We start from the raw sequence: 18,145 nt of genomic DNA, 5'->3' as shown, positions 1-18,145 counted from the left end.
AGAGCGGAGCTTCGTCTTTGGCCCACAGCTCCTATTCTCTCTCATACACACATAACCCTCGCTCCTGTGTAACCATTTGCAGCGGAAACAAGGATATTCTGACCTCTTCTATCTTCGTGTCTTTTGATTTATTTCATATTTTTGTCAAATCATCTATTTACAAAAACTTGAAACAAACTCAACAGGTGACGCTATTCTCCACAGACCAAAGTCGAGCTTGATCTGGTTTACATTTTTCTTGCATCTTCTTGTTAAAATTTTCCAACAGGCTTTCAAAGTGAAATTAGACTTTTTTGTCAAGCCCAGCTCCCCAATGCAGCCTTATTCTCAAGTGGCTGGAGTTTGATTAATTTGGGTTTTTGATTTGTTGAAGTGACAAGAAGTCAGACGTTACAAAAGCGGGACCGGTGAATGGGATCAATTAAAGAGCAGAAGCAGCAACACAATTAATAGCACCAGGTTCAAGGGGAAAAAGAAAGCGCTGATGACGAAAACAACAGCAACAGCTCTGACTGCAGCAGGAATCTTTGCCGCGACCCAAGGAAGGCTGAATCCAAAGAGGGTGTTTCAGAACTTTTACTATGCCATTAGTGTTGAAATGAAATAAGGCAAAGATGTCGGTAGCTGGTGGACTGAATAATAAAAAAATAGCTGGACACTTTCATCTTCTACACATGTGTTTTAAATAGAGGCGAAAAAAGCAATCCTTTTATTTAAACAGGGGAAGCAATAGACTAAAACCATCTGTAGTTGTATTTCAGACCCATTTCCCCGAGCTGAGATTTTTCTGGCTGTGAAATCCAATGCTCTACAGCTTCCCTTTACAGCTATTACCATAAATGTTCTATCAAGTTCTTTATATTCCTCCTCTGCCTCAAACCAAAGTTAAAGGGATGCTGCAATTGCACAATGACTGCAGAAGGCTGGAGTCAGGCACGGATGTACAGGACTGACATTAAAATCCTGTCAAAACTGCAGCTTGGCAGAAGTCTGCGGATGGTAATAAACACTCGTGAGTGGGGGAGAAGGGGTGGCACGAGATTACAGCCTACAGAAAAAACAAGGCAAATATTTTTCAAGTACACAGAGCGCATACCTTCAGTAGGAATTAGGCGCATCCGGTCATCGTTTAGCTGAATTCAGCTTGGACACTCAAGCTATCGAGGGCTTAAATTAACCTGCTGCACCGAACGAAATTAAAAGGAAGCTCTGAGCAGAACTGGGGGATGGAGATGAAAGAGCCTCAGGAGTATTCTCTTTCCACGGCATCTACCATTTTTCCAGCCTTGTGCCTAGAGCCTGTAAATCACAAAGCTATCCCTGTCATGTACAGAAAGCCCCACTGAATGCCCAAGTCACTGCCTCCTTCCCTCTAATAGAAATTTCAATTAAATAAGAAAAACAAAGCTTCCTTCTTGACAAAAAAAGATCTCCCTGCTTTCGGAGGGTCTGGCTTTCGATACGTGGTAGCACACCCCAAGCAAAGCAGACCTGAAGGCATGTCTGGCGTGACAGGATCGTTTCCACTCGGCAGCCTAATAAGCCACTTTGTGACAAGCAAGGGCCGTCATCCACAAACTTCTGAAAGAAAGTCAATCTCATGACAGTAAGACACAGATATCGGAAAGACTGGCTTCAATAATTTTGGATATAGTAAAACCCTTGTTACAATGTCCCTTATCTAAAGGAAAGGCAAAGTTACCTCTAGCTCATTCCCTACTAACATGCAGTGTCTGGCTACCATAAAGGAAGCATGAAAGCAAAAATATAATATAATGTTGAAAAAAACCCCACAAAAGTACATTGCTCGCTACGTTTTTCCCTCCTAAGGAGCAACATATTACAGTGCTAGCAAAACACCATCCTGCTCCCTAGAAATTGAAGTATTGCTAGCAAGAAAAGAAGCAACTGTATGCTGTTAACTCCCTTTCAAAGCCATCGTATGAAGTAAGTTCCTTGTATCACAGAAGGAATTTACCAGCTGACATGAGGAGAGGAAACATCTACTCTAAGCGACCCTCCTGTGTTGCCAGTATGGTGACAAGCAAAGTAAAGACTAACTGTGTTTTAGAGGACCTGCAGGCCTCAGAACATGAACCAGGAACCAGACGCTAACCTCTTCTCCATACATCTTGCTTAAAGCAGGTATAGGTCGGGGTCAGAGATATTATAAACTACTCCCTCAGTTAACACAGTTTGCTAATTTATCTTATCCCCCATTACACAGATGTATCTTTGCATTTGTCTCCTCTGTACTGTTATGCTGAATATGCCCTGCGGAAAGATCAAGCATGACAAGTTGTTTGAATATATAAGGACAACAAACCAAAAGAGATGCAAATCTTACATGTTGTAGGATGCCACCACGTCCCAAGGCAAACTAACTTCATGGCTCCTGCTGAATAGGCCTACAGTTTAGGTGTGTAAGGGATGTCTCTAATTCTTCTGGCACAATGTTTTCACTGGGCAGCACCAGATCTGTTGAGAAGACGTGATTCTTACATGGTGTCACCCTGAACTGTTACAAACTGGGTGTACGATGCTATGGGCACTGCTTCTCCCGGCCATACACTTCATACAAAATGGAGAGGCGAGGAATATTACAGAAGGCAGCTAGTTATGGGCATTAGTTTCAGGTAGTTAGTTCTTAGCCACCCCATGAGGGAGAAAGAAGATGGATTGCCCTTTTCAAGACAAACTGTACGCCTGTGGAATGATTTCAGGGCAGTATCTCCTGGTTTGATTCCAGGTCATGTGTTGGTTAGTCTGCCACTTTTGAAGCCAGACAGATAATCAGACACCTCAAGAAGAGTTACCAACTGTGGCATGCTGGACCTAGCGAACCCATCAGTACCATCCCAAGTAATGGTGATTTGCAGAAAAATAAACACTTGGGAGTACCACTAAAAGGATACATCTTGGATGAGCAAGCTACATCACGATCAAGCACATACAAGACTACGTGACAAATACTATTTTATACCCTTGGTCAAAATGATGTGCATAATAAATTCATCTCAATTACACAGAATAACAGAATCACAGAATTGTCTAGATTGGAAAAGACCTTGAAGCTCCTCCAGTCCAACCATGAACCTCACACTGACCGTTCCCAACTCCACCAGATCCCTCAGCGCTGGGTCAACCCGACTCTTCAACCCCTCCAGGGATGGGGACTCTCCCCCTGCCCTGGGCAGCCCATTCCAACGCCCAACAACCCCTTCTGCAAAGAAATCCTTCCTAAGAGCCAGTCTGACCCTGCCCTGGCGCAGCTTGAGGCCATTCCTTCTTGTCCTGGCGCTTGTTCCTTGGTTCAAGAGACTCATCCCCTCTCTCTGCACCCTCCTTTCAGGGAGTTGTAGAGGGCCATGAGGTCTCCCCTCAGCCTCCTCTTCTCCAGACTAAACCCCCCCAGTTCCCTCAGCCGCTCCCCATCAGACCTGTGCTCCAGACCCTGCACCAGCTCCGTTGCCCTTCTCTGGACACGCTCGAGTCATTCAATGGCCTTTTTGGAGTGAGGGGCCCAAAGCTGAACCCAGTCATCGAGGGGCGGCCTCACCAGTGCCGAGTCCAGGGCTAAGATCCCTTCCGTGTCCCTGCTGGCCATGCTAGTGCTGACACGGAGAGGGTCAGAGCTCCGCCCTGATCTAACGATCAGCATGGTCTTCTAATTGCAAAAAACCTCATTTAACAATATTTTGCTTTGAGATAAGAGCCTTGAGGTCTCAAGGCACTTGGAAAATAACAAACGTATGCCTTACTGAATCATTTTCTACTGAAATATTTACCTTGTATTTCAAGATAGGCAAAATAAGACAGAAGAACAGACTCTTCAAAGAAATGCTCAGAGCCAGAAAGAGAGCCACGTCTCTTGTCTCTACTCGTGTACTTTAACCTTCAGTCTGTATAACCTGTGGATAACTTCAAGCACCAAACCCACTCACTGGTAATCGAGAAGAGGTTAGGAAACTCTCCACTGTCAGTCCACTTCAGTGACAAGCCCTAACATCAGTGTTTTGGAAAAAAATCAAGAGACTTTCACTATTAATATTTTCCAGTTAAAGCTGAATAACTGCTGTATACCAAATAGGCTGTTAATTGCGTCATGCTAGGTAGTAAAAAGCTAAGACTTTCCTGGTAACGTATGCCATGGAGCACCAGTGTCAGAAAGGAAAAGAAATGGTGGAAGCAACGGCAAAGATACTCTTAGTGAAAGGCAAAACCAAACATTTTCCTATTGCAGAAACCTACAGCTGAAAAGCAAAGCTCTGAACATACAGCTATAACTTTGTTGCCTTTTATATGTGTCAGATGACATAATTGTCATTGACAAACTTTAATTTTTAAATTGAATCAAGCACTCTTTCTAGCTCTTACCAGCTCTTCTGAAGGTTTAGATAACCAAAGTCAGGACCCTTCTTTTGCTCTCACAAAATCCATGCATCAGAAAAGCCACTCGCCTAGAGTGACTTGTAAACTGGATACTCCTCATCGACCTGGACTGTGGGTGGCACGCACGATTGCTGAATTAAGGGATGAGATCAACTGTAACAAATGAAGGGCCCAGCGACTTGAAAGGAGATGCTCTTCCACCTGCAGGAAGGCCAGGTCTCTGCGCTTCAGCTGTCCCCCAACAATCAGCAGGTTGTGAAGGAGTTGTGTATTGGATTTAACACAGAGGCTTCTTTCACTCCTTGAACTGTATATACTGTGAAGAAGCTTTGAAGTGTTGGATTCCATAGGTAACGTATACACAACATCCCTGTACCCCAGGCTCTGTGATCTGGACTGGAAAGAAACCGAGCCTGCAAACAGACATGCTTGATGAGACAACCGCTCTCATGTTAATTGGAACAGAAACTTCATTAAGCCAGAGAAGAAATAAAAGCACCGTGTGTGTTTCTTGCACACACTTCATCCAGATCCTGGCAAAACAATGCAGTGTGCTTCTAGAGATACATTAAACAAAAAATCTCATTATTACAAGCATCTGTTTGAACTTCCAAAGTATGGACATAAAAAGAAGAAATTCTGAAACTGGGAATTACTCCAATGGTAGTTATACATTAACTTTGTACTTTCTCAACTTTGTGTTTAAAACATTACTAAGCTTTATCTAAATTTAGAATTTATTATTATTATATAAATTTAGATTATTAGATTTTAGATAAAAAGATTAAGAGAAATAAAAGTGTACTGATCTGGGAAGTTTACTCATTTCCCTCCTTAAGCCTTACTTATAAGGTCCTTAAGTATGGAATGCATTGGGCTTATGAAATTTTTAAGCCACACTACTTGAATCAGAAGAGTTTACAAAGTGTCACATTTTGCTCTTGCAGTATTATGTCTTCCCTGTACGTTTGCTTGAGAATGTGTCTCTCAATTGAGACTATTCTCTGTAAAATGATTTTTCAAAGTTCATAAACTCCTGTAGGATATGGTGTGAATCTGGCTCGTGTACCTATTTCCTTGCAATTATAATTTATCAAGATACATCACTCCTGAATGCATACAGGCATCCTCACATCAAATGCAGCTCTTCAGCTTCTAATAGCTAGTGTCAGAAGATCCGTCCTTCTGCTGCTGCTGAACACAGCCGATGTGTTGATGTCTCGGCCACTATTTAAGCAGTTTAAGATCACAGGTCACATTTATTTCTGAGATACCAGGAAAAAACAATCACAGCCGATCCTCTATCTCAAACTATTTGATGACTGACCTGCCAAGAAACATCACAGTAAAACTCGGTCCAAACCGCAAACATTTAAGATTAAAGCAAACTTAAACTACAAACATACAAAAAAAAAAATCTTTTAAAGATTAAATGATCTTTTTATACAAATGAGACTATAGGATGGCCTCTCTGATGAAGAATTCACTTTCTACAGGGGTGCAATCATCTTCAATATTAACCCTCCCATTTTGACAGATACTAATATAGAAACAGAGAACAGAATATATTTTACAGACTTCTAAGCGCTGTATCTGTCAAATGTCAAGCATCTGAGCTACAGAGAACCAGTTTGCAGCTGAAGTCAGATAAGGAGACAGCTGTGGAGATATATATATATATCTCTATCTATATTTTAAAACAACCTGAAGTTAAAAGTGCCCCGTTTCTAGTGATATCAGTGCTGGGTATCCACTTTCCTTACTCAAGAAGTACTGACTTCCAGCGGTGGTTAAATACCACGAGCAGTGTACTGCAACACACTAACCCTGTGCCTGAAAGGTCAGCAGTGGGGAGCGTCTCCCAGGCACGAGCTTGAAGACCTGATAAGAGAACATTCACTGTTCTCACTATCCTGTCAGGCTGAAGTTTATGCTCCATAATAAAAATAAAGTGCTTTTTTTTTTTTTTTTTTCTTTTCTTTTCTTGTGAGTTGGGACAAACGGAGAAGGTGTGACAACCAAACCCAGCTACAGGCAGAAAAAGAACTGATTTATTAAACAGTGCTAGACAATCAAGTCAGATTAATCAACATCAGTAACCAGAAGAAAAAAAAAAAAGCTTTTTTTTCCCCTATTACAAGGAACATTCCATACGCATTCCTATTTCAGTTTAAATTCTAAGCAAAACTAAATGCAAAATATGCATTTAAGCATCCATGAGTAAATGTCGGGAAAAACCAAAGCTTTATAGTTCCACTCAAAAAGTTAATTTAGTCACATAAACAATTTACTGACAGACATTTGGCACTTCAGGCTGTGAACAAGATTAAGATGAGCATGAGGTTGCCAATGTCAAATTATCTGAAGATGAAAACTCACATTTCTAGCCATTTTGGAACCAAGCACAGGATTTAATTGCTGAATGCAATAATTCTTTATATTTTAATCAGGGGGAGGGGGAGAGCAGAAAAAAAGAGGATCTTAAACAAGAAAAGCAGATGGGTTTCTGGAGAACTGCAGAATTGTAAAAATTCACATAATATAGCTCAGGATTTGAACAGCAGCACTGGGTAAATACAGAAGAACTTAGCTGAAACTCAGTAAAGTTGTGCAGAAATGCCCACGTACCCAAAGTCCTCCTTAAACCAACGTCACAACACAGCCCAGTTTATCGGTGCCATCTTTCTCCTCCACCATAGACACAGACACTGAAGTACTGCTTTTATATCTTTCACTCTTTTAACTCATGATGAAGCAATGAGTTCTCTGCGGGACGCGAAGCCCAGTGGGACCAAACGCCAATGGCTCACCTACAGTTTGGTGTTCACTGAGCTGTGACCCACAGCCTGGATGACCTGGTGGTGAAAGGCATACTGAGAGTGGTAAGCAAGCCAGCAGTGTTTGAACCCATACTGCACAGAGACAGCAGACTGCACAGGTTTTGCCCCGTAATTATTTTTTTTTGGCGTGGCATGTTGGGCAGAATTTCAGGAACACCTCACAGTGCCCTTCATTTGTATGACAGGACAGGTTTTTCCCATCATTTTGGCAAGAAACAGATACCCAGAGAAGACAAGGTGAACCTGGTAGGAACCTCCCCAAGAAAGGCAATCAAAGTTTCCCATTCAATTGAGATTCTTATGGTCTACAAAACAGCATGGGTAAGCATTGGGTCCTACTGCTTCTGGATGCTAACACATTCCTAAAAAATCACAGGCAGAAAGCATCACTTAGTTTAGTGCTCTGAAATGCTTTTCAGAGACCTTATCCTTACGCTGACACCCTTTTGGAGAAGGAAGTTCAGTGAAAAGACAAATGGGACATCTGTCCACATCTCAGAAACATCACGTTTCCTCTCTCCATCTGCCTTCAAGCTCAGGCAGGGCGCAGGCAACGTGGTGCCTTCCTGACTAATGCTCAAGCTGTCAGTGACCAGACTGCCTTGCTGACCTGCTCTTTCTCTCTGAGCCCTGAAATGATATGGCTTCCTCCTGCTTTAAAAAGTTCTAGAAACCAGTATGAAATACCACCACTTCTAGGGTCTTATTTAAATACCAGACAGCCTTTGGTATCCTCCTCTTCACCATGGAGGCTGCAATGGAAAACCAGAGGAATGACACAACTCTGAGAAGAACAGCTGCAAATGTTTTGTTTCCACTAGAGTGTCAAGATCTCTACCTCACATACTTCATGGTGAGGCTTCCAGGAGATACAGAATGCTCACAGTCAATGACATTTGCACAAGTGAAAACTGCTGAAATTATAGTCTAAATGAGGTGGTGCTGGCAGATTGCTTGGGCAATTTCTTTGATTTCATCAACTGTGAAAATCTGATAAGGATATACTTGTCCTCTTTCTCAAGAAAGAGGAGCAACAACTCGTAATTTGCTTTGAAACCAAGGATGAAGTTCGAGACCAATCTATTGTTATAAGGACCTTATTTGTCAGCCCAAACACAGCAATCGCTCTGCCCTGCATGCCTTACGTTATTTTTAGGAACCACAGGTTTCAAAACTGCATCTGTCCATGTATGAACTAAAATCAATCTGAAATTTGAAGTCCAGCAGAATAGTTCTTGCGATGCTTTAATAGCCACAAGGAGGGTGCTACAGCAATACTGAGAAAACAGGAGTTTGCTATTCCCTTTCGTGACTGAGTAAAGGCACAGACACTACCCTGGTGGGAGTCCAGCTGCACAGGACACTGATGCATAGAATTTTTTAGTATTTCTGGTTGACTGGGCTACTTCAGGTAAAAGCTTCTCGAGGATGTCAACTAAATTTTAAGACTGAAGTTTTAAAGTATGCAACCTCATGCCAAAAGGGGATCATTTTCCAGAAATTTCTAAAAAAGTAGTACTTTATAACCCAAGTTTAGCAGAGCTTAGCCTGCTGAACTGACAGTTTCCCTCTGGAAGTATTTGCCAGAAGTAATTTGTCTGTTGATCATAAAAGGGTGTGAAAAGTACACGAATGTTCCCTTTTCCTCCCTTGTCAGGGTCACCATTAGCCGGGGTCCTTATTTCTCCGTGCGGGAACAGAAACGACGCAACACCAATGTGATGATCAGGTCGTCCATCTTTTTTATTATATATTATTGTTGTTCTCTTCTATTCCTTTTCTGGTTACATTTATACTCTGCTAAGTTCCGTACACGCACTCATCTATCTTCTAATAGGCTACGGGTCATCTACACGCGCTGTTCACGCGCCTCTACAAGCATTTGCATTGGTTAATTGCAATTAGCACGTAAAGCCCAAAACTTGCCAAAACTCCCTTATCTCACACCCTGTTTTGCTCAGACTTGTGTGCTCTTGCTGACCACAGGTGTTTCTCACTTATCTGCTATCTTGTGTGTTTTTGCCAGCCTTATTTTGCTGGCCTTGTCTTCGTCCTTGCATTCTTCTGTCTGCACTAACTTTCTCCCAGCGCGGCCCAGACTCCTACACTCCCTATTCTTAAAGACAGTGTAAACTACTTGCACATATACTGTCTTATACATGGTGAATTTTACAATATTAAATATTGGGAACTGCAGGAAACCCCAGCGTAGCTCTGGAGCAGCTAGAAAGCAGGACAAAATTACTTTAGATTTGCTTTTCAGTAATGATTTCCTCCTTTAAAAAAAGAGGAAAAAACTCTTCCAACCTAAACCATCTATATACACTTAACATAAATAATTCTGAAATTCTATAAATCTATGTGAAATGATATAATTTATTCTAGTTAAGAATTTGCCTACTGAATTCCAACAACTCTAAATAATGTTTTCTGGTTCGCTTTTGAAATCCAGGTGTTACAATCGTCAGAAGCAAGTTGAACCATTTTCTTTTTCAACACATAACAGAAGGCTCCATCATTTAATCATTCCAAGTGCTTACGATCAAAAAAGTAAGCCAAGTTGTAAGGTCTGCATTAATATAAACACTCCAATGACCTCTCATACCCCATGGCACACTGAGAACTCAATTTTACATTAATAAAGCCTAACACCAAACTGTTAGAAACTCAGAAGACACCAGGTATTACAACTTACATAAATTACAGCTGAGATCAAATGGCCCGTACAAGCAATTGTACAGTGATAAAGCCTAAGTAGATGATATTTAAACAGATATTTGATTTACTGCAGAATTTTATATCATGCTAGAATTCAAATGACAATTTACAAGTTCAGAGGAAAGAAATCCCTGTCCCATGCAAACTACTGTTTGCAGCGCTGTGTCAGAACAGCTTAATGTAACTTTAAGGAAGAAATTCTTCCCTTCGATAGTCTCAGGACACAGTCTTAGAAGCCAAACTATAAAAGCTGACATTTAAAAAGAGAATGAATAAGCTACTTCTTTATCCCCAGGTAGGAAATAACATCCTCAGTCTTCTCGGAGTTAAGTCTCATGAACCTAATTTTTGCAATACAGCTGGCTGTGGTTCCTTCCATCAAAAAAAAAGCTCTGATGCTAAGTTTGAGGATCTGTCTCTCAAGTTCTTTGGAGATGCACAAATCGTGAAGACTGTGGAACAGACAGCACCATCTCTTAGTGGCAGCAACACCACTAGTTAATATTAATCTGTTCTCCATTGGAAAAAAATTGCATTTGAGGTGCCTTTCACAACAGTACTCCCGGCCAGTTTTTCCTCGATTCCTCAAAGCAGTCCTGCTTTTCCTAGCTACGAAAATTTGCAGAAGAAAAAGAATGTATGAAATAAAATAAGAGCCGAATTTGTAGAGGAGGAATCGTGCAGATGCACATTCCTGAACCAAACTTCAACACCCGAACAGGTTACGAATGGCTCCCCTGAGACCAGACAACCCTCTCATTCCCCAGCAGCGAGCAACTATAGATAATTCCGAGTGAAAAAAAAATGATCCATCAAGGAAAAGATTTATCAAGGGAAAAAAAAAAAAATCGCAGGCTTCCAATGTGATCCAGGAAAACCTCTCGGCCAATAGTTGCAGCAGCAGTAATTGTTCTAAATCTATCAATAAAGCTAAGCTGCTCCTTCATTGACTGCAAACACCAATTTCTTTCATGGAGGATTATAAGTTGATGTTCATGGTCTCTCTACCGCCATTAGGGTGATAAACAGTTTAAACTACATCAGGATCTGACATGTAGATCAATTCTGGGTCCATAAAGAATCTACACAAGAGGTTCCCGGACAGGGATTTACTGCCCCCAGTTTTTATTCTCTCTTGCTGCTAAAATTACTTCTGTCAAGTACTTACAAGAGTAAGAAAAAAATGTAAAAAGAATTAATTTTTCATGTGCTGCTGGAACAGACTTTTTAAATTTCAGAGTTTTTAAGGCAAATATGTTACTGCATTTAGAATTATGCTGAACAGCAGGTGGTATTCAGCTAAATAGTGAGCCAGCCGCATGATCCGCTCACTATCAAGCAGACAGCAATTTGAAACACTGAACTAAGCTGTCTAGATTTTCTCCGAGGGCAGTCACAGGCTTCATGTTACCAGTGCCAAATTATATTAGACATTTAATTTTAAACCTCAGGTACTTAAATGTAAAACCTTACAACAGTAATAGTCATAAAGCAGTGGGGCATTCCATTTCAGAGAATGGATTTTTCTATTTTTCCCCTTTAATTTAACCAGCACCTCCTGTTTTGTGGCTCTGCCCACTACAAAGTAATTTATCTAATTAGGAGATGTTCACAGCTGCTTGAAAGACAGAACCCCCAGGAAACCAAAGGTCTGGTTCGGAAGACTTTGAAAAGTTCTCCGGAGCCACACAAAGTATTAATTTAATGTGAAAAAAAGGTGCAGAGAAAAATTGAATCCCAATATGTTATTTTGTCTACAATAAAACCATGTGACAATAAGCAGGCATATTCTCCAGTACATTGGCATTTGAATTCCAAAAGATGCTTAGCTTCTCGCCATACCTGCTGCTTTCACAGTATTATCTTTTTATGACTAAAATTCAAAAATCTTTTAATGGAGAAAAAAACCCTGAAATTAAAAAGGGTTTTTCATGCGTCAACTTGCCAACATAAAGGACACATCTATGAGCTTACCGAAAGATGATACACTGACAGCAATGAATTATTCTTGAGGTTTTGCAGCAGTTTTTATCACAATACTTCTGTTTCTGCTGACCCTTACTTGCCTAAAACTCACTGTTAGTCCAATTTTTCCCCCATACTTATAAAACCCGTAACTTTTCCTTTTTTTTTTTTTTTTTGTTTATAATTAGAACCTCTGCAAGACATTATTCAAGTCAGGCTTATTCAGAAGTACCAACCGGTCATCTGCACTTTTTGAATAAATATTTCACAGATAATTCTAGCTGTCATCTCTTACGATCCAAAAGTAATCACGTATGAATGTCGAGTCAGAAAAAGGTACTGCACATACTTGGGAGTACACAGCTCGTGTAGGAGAAAAGGTTCCCTTCACCAGGAATTTAAAACTAGCTGAAGCGCAGCATCGGGAGCAAAAGACGAGTCCAGCAAATATCTCAAAAATAGAAACAGCATCGTGAAGTAAAGGGGAAGGGAAAAGGTAGGAATATAGGTTACATTTCTGCTTCTCAACATATTAATTACATGCCACTTTTAAGAACTCACTGAATTCTGAATTTTGAAGATTTTCCTCTACTGCAGCCTCAGCTGTCAATCTGGCACTAAGGAGCACGGGGATGGCATCTGCTTACCTGTCTGTAGGTATGTCAAGGTGGACCCGAGACTGTATCTTGTCTTTCACTTGCCTGCCTTCTAGTGCAAACATACAATATTCTCCAACTTTTATTTGAAAAGCTACAGTATAAAAGAAAGGCGCAAAAAGCTGAAACTTTGGTATAACCTTTTAAAAGGAAAGGAGAATTAGGGTGGATTAAAATGACAAAGCAGCTTGGGAAAAAGAGAGAGAAATACACAGCCTTAACTGTGAAACTGGTTCAGTCTAAAGAAATCCATGTAGGACAATGCTGATTGCCCTAAAAGACTTCCAAAGAAGTGGGTGAGTTGGGTGGACACAGAAGAGAACAGCGCTGAAGCAATTTATCATGCTGCTTAGCAGGATCTCTGCCTGTCACCCAGGCTGAAATAAAGGATGCTTGCTTTAGAAAATTCTTGGTCAAAATCTGTACCATTTTGATGCAAATACCACGCACCTGAAGATGCTGCCCACAAGTTTAGAGCTCCAGAAATGCATGTGCTTCAGTAGAGCTCCAGAAATGCATGTGCTTCAGCAACTACGAACTTGAGAGCTAATGCCACTCAGAGCCAAGGTGACCAGGATTTTAAACCCTCTGTTCTCATAAGGTGGCACTGAAAAGCTGTCCAAAGCTGCTTAAAAACCCAGAGACAGTATCAGGGCTGTACACAGATTCAAACCTTATACAGATATATATATATATATTCTACACATATATACACATGGGATATGTGAAATAGTTTTCATACTCCTATAATTGTGACTATTTTAGGGATAACCATCAGAAACAGCTTTCCCCCCCCCCCCCTTCTCCTGTCCTATTTAAGTTTTTTTCCCCCGTTATCCATATTCTCAGTTTCTTCTCAGTTCTTTCTTCTCTCACACACTCATCTCCTTTTCTCCTCTGTTTCATGAACTTCCCATGGCTTCTCCAACTGCCTCTAAAACTCCATGCTCCTGGACACATGTGCTTCACCGGTATGACCCATCTCTGCGCACACCACAACAGAAACACCCGAGTCCCAGCCCACCCGCCACGGCTGCCCCAAGGATGCTCTGACTTGCGTGGGCAGCAGGTCAGCTATAGGTGAACAGCACTGATTCTCTGTCCTTCCCCGGCACTCTGTGGAGGCCCGATGCACCATTTTGTTACCAAATACCATGCATACCCTTTAAAAACAACAATCCCTGTGTCACTGTTACAATCTAATCATTGCAAAACACCATCTGGAATAGCGTTTGCTCCTTTTAATACTGTTAAACGCTCCACAGAGAAAACACTACGACTATGCCAGTAGTGTGCATACATTAAAGCAAGAGCACAGCCGAGAGACGACATGCTGATGAAAAGATCTGGAGGATAATTTACTGCTAATACCTACCACACAGAGTAAGAAAATAAGAATATCAAGTGAACAACCTAAATTAGATACCTGAAATTAAAATTAAGCAGTATTATAATTACATTAGCTCTTCCTGCTGAAAAAGTATTGTATTGATCTCTTCTCCTTTCTCTAATTTCTCTTTTTCTTTCCGATGCTAAAAGTTTGGCTTCCAACAGAGCATCTGGGTGAACATCAGGTTGTATTTTTTTTTTCTTTTTGAGAAAAGCAAACCACCAAATTCCCCCTTCACCCCAAAGCAGATAGCCCCCCCAGCTCCAGGTTTCTTACCACTGCTAATGCCAGAGTTTGCAATGACTGTTGCCTCACTCCACTGATCTGCACTGGAGACCGAGTAAGAGCGCTGATGCATACCATCCGGACGACTGTTGAAGGAGACTAGACTGATCCCACTTGCCATCTGAGACACAGATGTGCTAGTAGTCACGTTCCCTAGACATAAATGGAAAATAAATTGTGTCAATAGAGAAGACAAAATTGATTTGCATGAAGATGGATGGGTGCGTCTTAACAGAGCAGAAAAAGAGATTACTTAACCAACGCAAAAACCAATGCAGCCCTCCCTGAAACTCTGAAGACAACAGTCCTGTGACCAGCTTGGGGCACCTCAGATTTCAGCAGCCCACTCGAATCCAGCTAGGAACTTGACAAAAGAGCCTAAATTTTCAAGATTTCACCTCATTCTGTTCATTCGTCTTCTGGAAAACAGTCTTCCACAACCCTGCTACCAGTCACATTCCATATAGGTTCTCCACTTTTTACACATAGAGCACGAAAGACAGACTGTGCACAGAAAATAAATTTCTTACTGAAAACCACTGTCTACGCAAGTAACCGAGATGAGACAACTAAGCCAACTCAAAGACTTTAAGACAATCTACCTCTAAACAATATTTCACGTAAGTATGTCCCCCAAGTGAAGCCAAGAACACAGTGATGGGAACCAAATAACTACTAGCATTGCGAGACCAAGCAAAAGACTCATGTGGATTTTTAATCTTAAAACAATATCATGACACGAAGCACACACTAGAGGCTTGTTCCACTGACTGCAAATATAATTCCTGTGTCTCGTCTCACAGCAATAAACCCATCACAACTCTAACTGAAGGCCTATGACACAAAAGGTGAGATACAAAGAATAGCCTTTACCCAGTAAACACTAGAAACAGTTTTGTATTTTCATGATCACTGAGGTCTAGGACAATAAAATGCTGGGAGGTGTGTGCGAGGGGGAGCAACGGAGAAAGGTTTCTCACCATAAAACAGGAGAAGCGTGATCTGGTTGAATAAATTTTAGAGTCGAAACAATTAAAACCTTTCCACAAACTCAGGCTTTTGATGCTCTTACACACAACTTGATATGGACTAAGGTCTGCTCTACAGTTTTGGTTTCTGAGCACATTTTACTCCATTCCTAGCACAGGACTTGCGTACTATAAAGATACAAAGATGGTACAACGCCAGTTTCATTCCTCGTGGCAGGCTCTCAAAAGGTACCCCACAGGTCTTCTATGGATTTAAGAATACTCTTTAAAACCACATGTAAAAGGAAAGAAACAGACACAATTTTGTAAAATGCATTTCCATTGCACCTTCTACTGATGAGTTCAGAAAAATTAATGAATTAATTTTCAATGCTCCTGTGAGGTTGTTAATTATCTGCTATCATTTCCCCCATTTTTCAGAGGTTAAATGACCCAGGGCCACAAAGGAAGATTGTGGCAGACTTGAAAATAAAACCCAGATCTCCTGACTCCCAGTTCTATCATTATGTCTTTTCCCAGAGCAGCCTTTGGGAAGACAGCAGAGCTTAGTGAACTACTTTGTGTTTATTAGAGTTGGCATAATTGTCCCTTTCTCTCCTCCCCTTTCCCAAGACTAGATCTCATCGTTAGTCCTTAACACGGATCCATCACTACAGTATCTGTCCACCTGAGTCTTGAATGTACTTACTCAGTCTCAAGGATTTCTGCGTGGCAATCTCTACTTAGTAGACATGAAATACATACAAGAAAACTAATTTACTCAATTATGCAAAGTCTAAGGTGGATTTTGGAACTATGTTGGGACCTCCCAAGGCAGTGCTTTAGCTACTGGCACATAATTCCTCTCAAATCACCTTCTCTGGGCAACCCTTTTGTCCAACAGGATTCCATAATCAGAGCATCATCTGCCAAACTGTTGAAAAAATATATGCCTCCAACAACTGATCCTCTTCAAGACATTGTGTGCTTGACCTCATCAACTGAGAGCAATTTGCTAATGCTGGCATTTTAGCACCTACTAAAGACATCTTCCAAAGAAATGTTCAGCAAAGAGATCAGGCCTACAGAAAGGAAACTACAAAGCAGAGGATCAAATTATAGCTCAGTATCTTAAAGTCCAACAGAAAATGGAAACACTGTCTTACAGCACACATATTTTGGGGTCTCTTAAAAGAAATACTTCCTTCCAAGTGAACTTCTGTGATGGCGCTGATGCTCACTTTGAAATAACCTTGTCCTCTGGTTTTCACAATCCAGAAAAACTATGAACATTCATAAATTATTTTGATGATACACACAAAAAAAAAATATTACAGGGAGTGACTGACATGAATGACAGAGCTTGAGACCAAATAGACTCTAGAAACTTCAGATTTAGGCCAGCATAAACACCATGTGGTTCAACAAGGAGAAGTCCTAAGCTCTGCTCCTGGGGCAGAACAACCTGGTGCAGCAGCAGAAGCTAGGGACCAGTTGGTTGAGTAGCAGCACTGCTGTGAAGGACTCAAGAGTCAACAACAGATGTCAGAATGTGTGTTAACACTGTACTCAACCCAAACCACAAGCTGGACACACCATGATGGGCATCTGAAACACTGTACCCAGTTCTGGGTCCCCCACTTCAAAAGGATTGTTGGGAAACAGGAAAAAAACTGCCAAGACAGTCAGAAGTCTTTGTTTTTGCTGTAGTACCTTTTTGGGCATCTTTAGATTATTACTGGTAAATGGCTTTGGAAACAACATACTTTTTCACAAGCATCTACCCTGCCAGGTTTAAGAGCAATGCCACAAAAGCGCACTTTTAACCTGTAGCCATCTTTCACACTGCGCCTAGTAAAACAGGAAGCTACATGTGATGAATTCCTGCAAGAGCATCTTTGTAACAAAGATCATGAAGGAGAAATCTGGTATGTGAAAGCTGAGATGGAGCGTTTTCTAGGTATCATGGGTAAATCGAAACAATTACTGGACATCTTTGCTGAGATGACACATCCCCATTACTCTGTGCTGGGTGGCTGAGTTGCAGAGAGCAGCAATATTTGTAAGTTGACACCTTCCGCCTAGTTCACAAATCTCTGAACAGAAGTGTCCCATCACTTTCTAACCATGACGCAAACGCAAAACCTTAAAAAGATAATATCAGGACTTTTGTATCATCACGTCAGCACCAAAAGCTTTACTTCAACCTTACTGCCATCTTACGAAACTCCACACCCCATGTTATGACATTAACCTGTTGAGGAAGTGACTTGCTCTGCAAACGAAATCAGAATTTTTCTTTCACTTAACATTTCTGAAAGACTGCAGCAAGAAATAGGTGCAAAGTCCCAGCATGTAATATTTTACTGATCAATGATGAAACCCACCTCAGCATCGCCTTTTCTACTGCCATATTCTGATACCCATGCCACCTGCAACCCTTGCGATAATATTTATTCAAGGTTAAATTCCACTTTGTTCATGTGCTGTAAGATTCTCATGATATATCAGACCACGCAAGGCAGAATCCATAGGCAGATAATCAGAAGGGCTGGACTACAGAAAGCAGAGCGTGCCTTTTCCTGTCCCCCTCCTGAACGTGTTCAGCTCTAGCACAAACTTGTTACATACAACCTTATTTAAAAATCATTATTTCCCAATCCATTGCTAATTTTTCTACTTCTCAGTCTAATCGCAGCATGCCCAGGGCATGTATTCTACCACCCCAGCAGGCACTAATGCTGTCACACCAGAACAAGGACTACTGGAAGTCAGTTGCTGTTCTCACACGCTTTGCGTGCTGCACAAAGCTTCTACAAAACACTCCCATGCTTTCTCCCCATCTATAACAGGCAAACCCCACCCCAGACCTCCACAAAGCAACTGCCCTTTCTTTTTGCTCAAGGATAAAGCCTCAACAGCAGAAATCAT

General features: G+C 41.2%; 1 protein-coding gene across 9 annotated transcripts in view; it reads right to left on the bottom strand.

Annotated features, from left to right (window-relative positions):
• Positions 1 to 18,145, bottom strand: part of AGAP1 (ArfGAP with GTPase domain, ankyrin repeat and PH domain 1) — a 398,735-nt gene that overhangs the window by 103,482 nt on the left and 277,108 nt on the right. For 7 of the 9 annotated variants that reach the window (XM_074872505.1, XM_074872508.1, XM_074872511.1 and 4 more), the window contains one exon: positions 14,238 to 14,399. The exons of the other annotated variants lie outside the window; for them this stretch is intronic. In XM_074872505.1, coding sequence (XP_074728606.1) covers positions 14,238 to 14,399 — 162 coding nt within the window. The remainder of the gene's footprint in view (positions 1 to 14,237; positions 14,400 to 18,145) is intronic. 9 annotated transcript variants of the gene reach the window in all.

The sequence above is a fragment of the Strix uralensis genome, chromosome 6 (genome assembly GCF_047716275.1).
Source record: "Strix uralensis isolate ZFMK-TIS-50842 chromosome 6, bStrUra1, whole genome shotgun sequence".
Taxonomy (NCBI): Eukaryota; Metazoa; Chordata; class Aves; order Strigiformes; family Strigidae; genus Strix; species Strix uralensis.
This window is presented reverse-complemented; position numbering and strand designations above follow the sequence as displayed.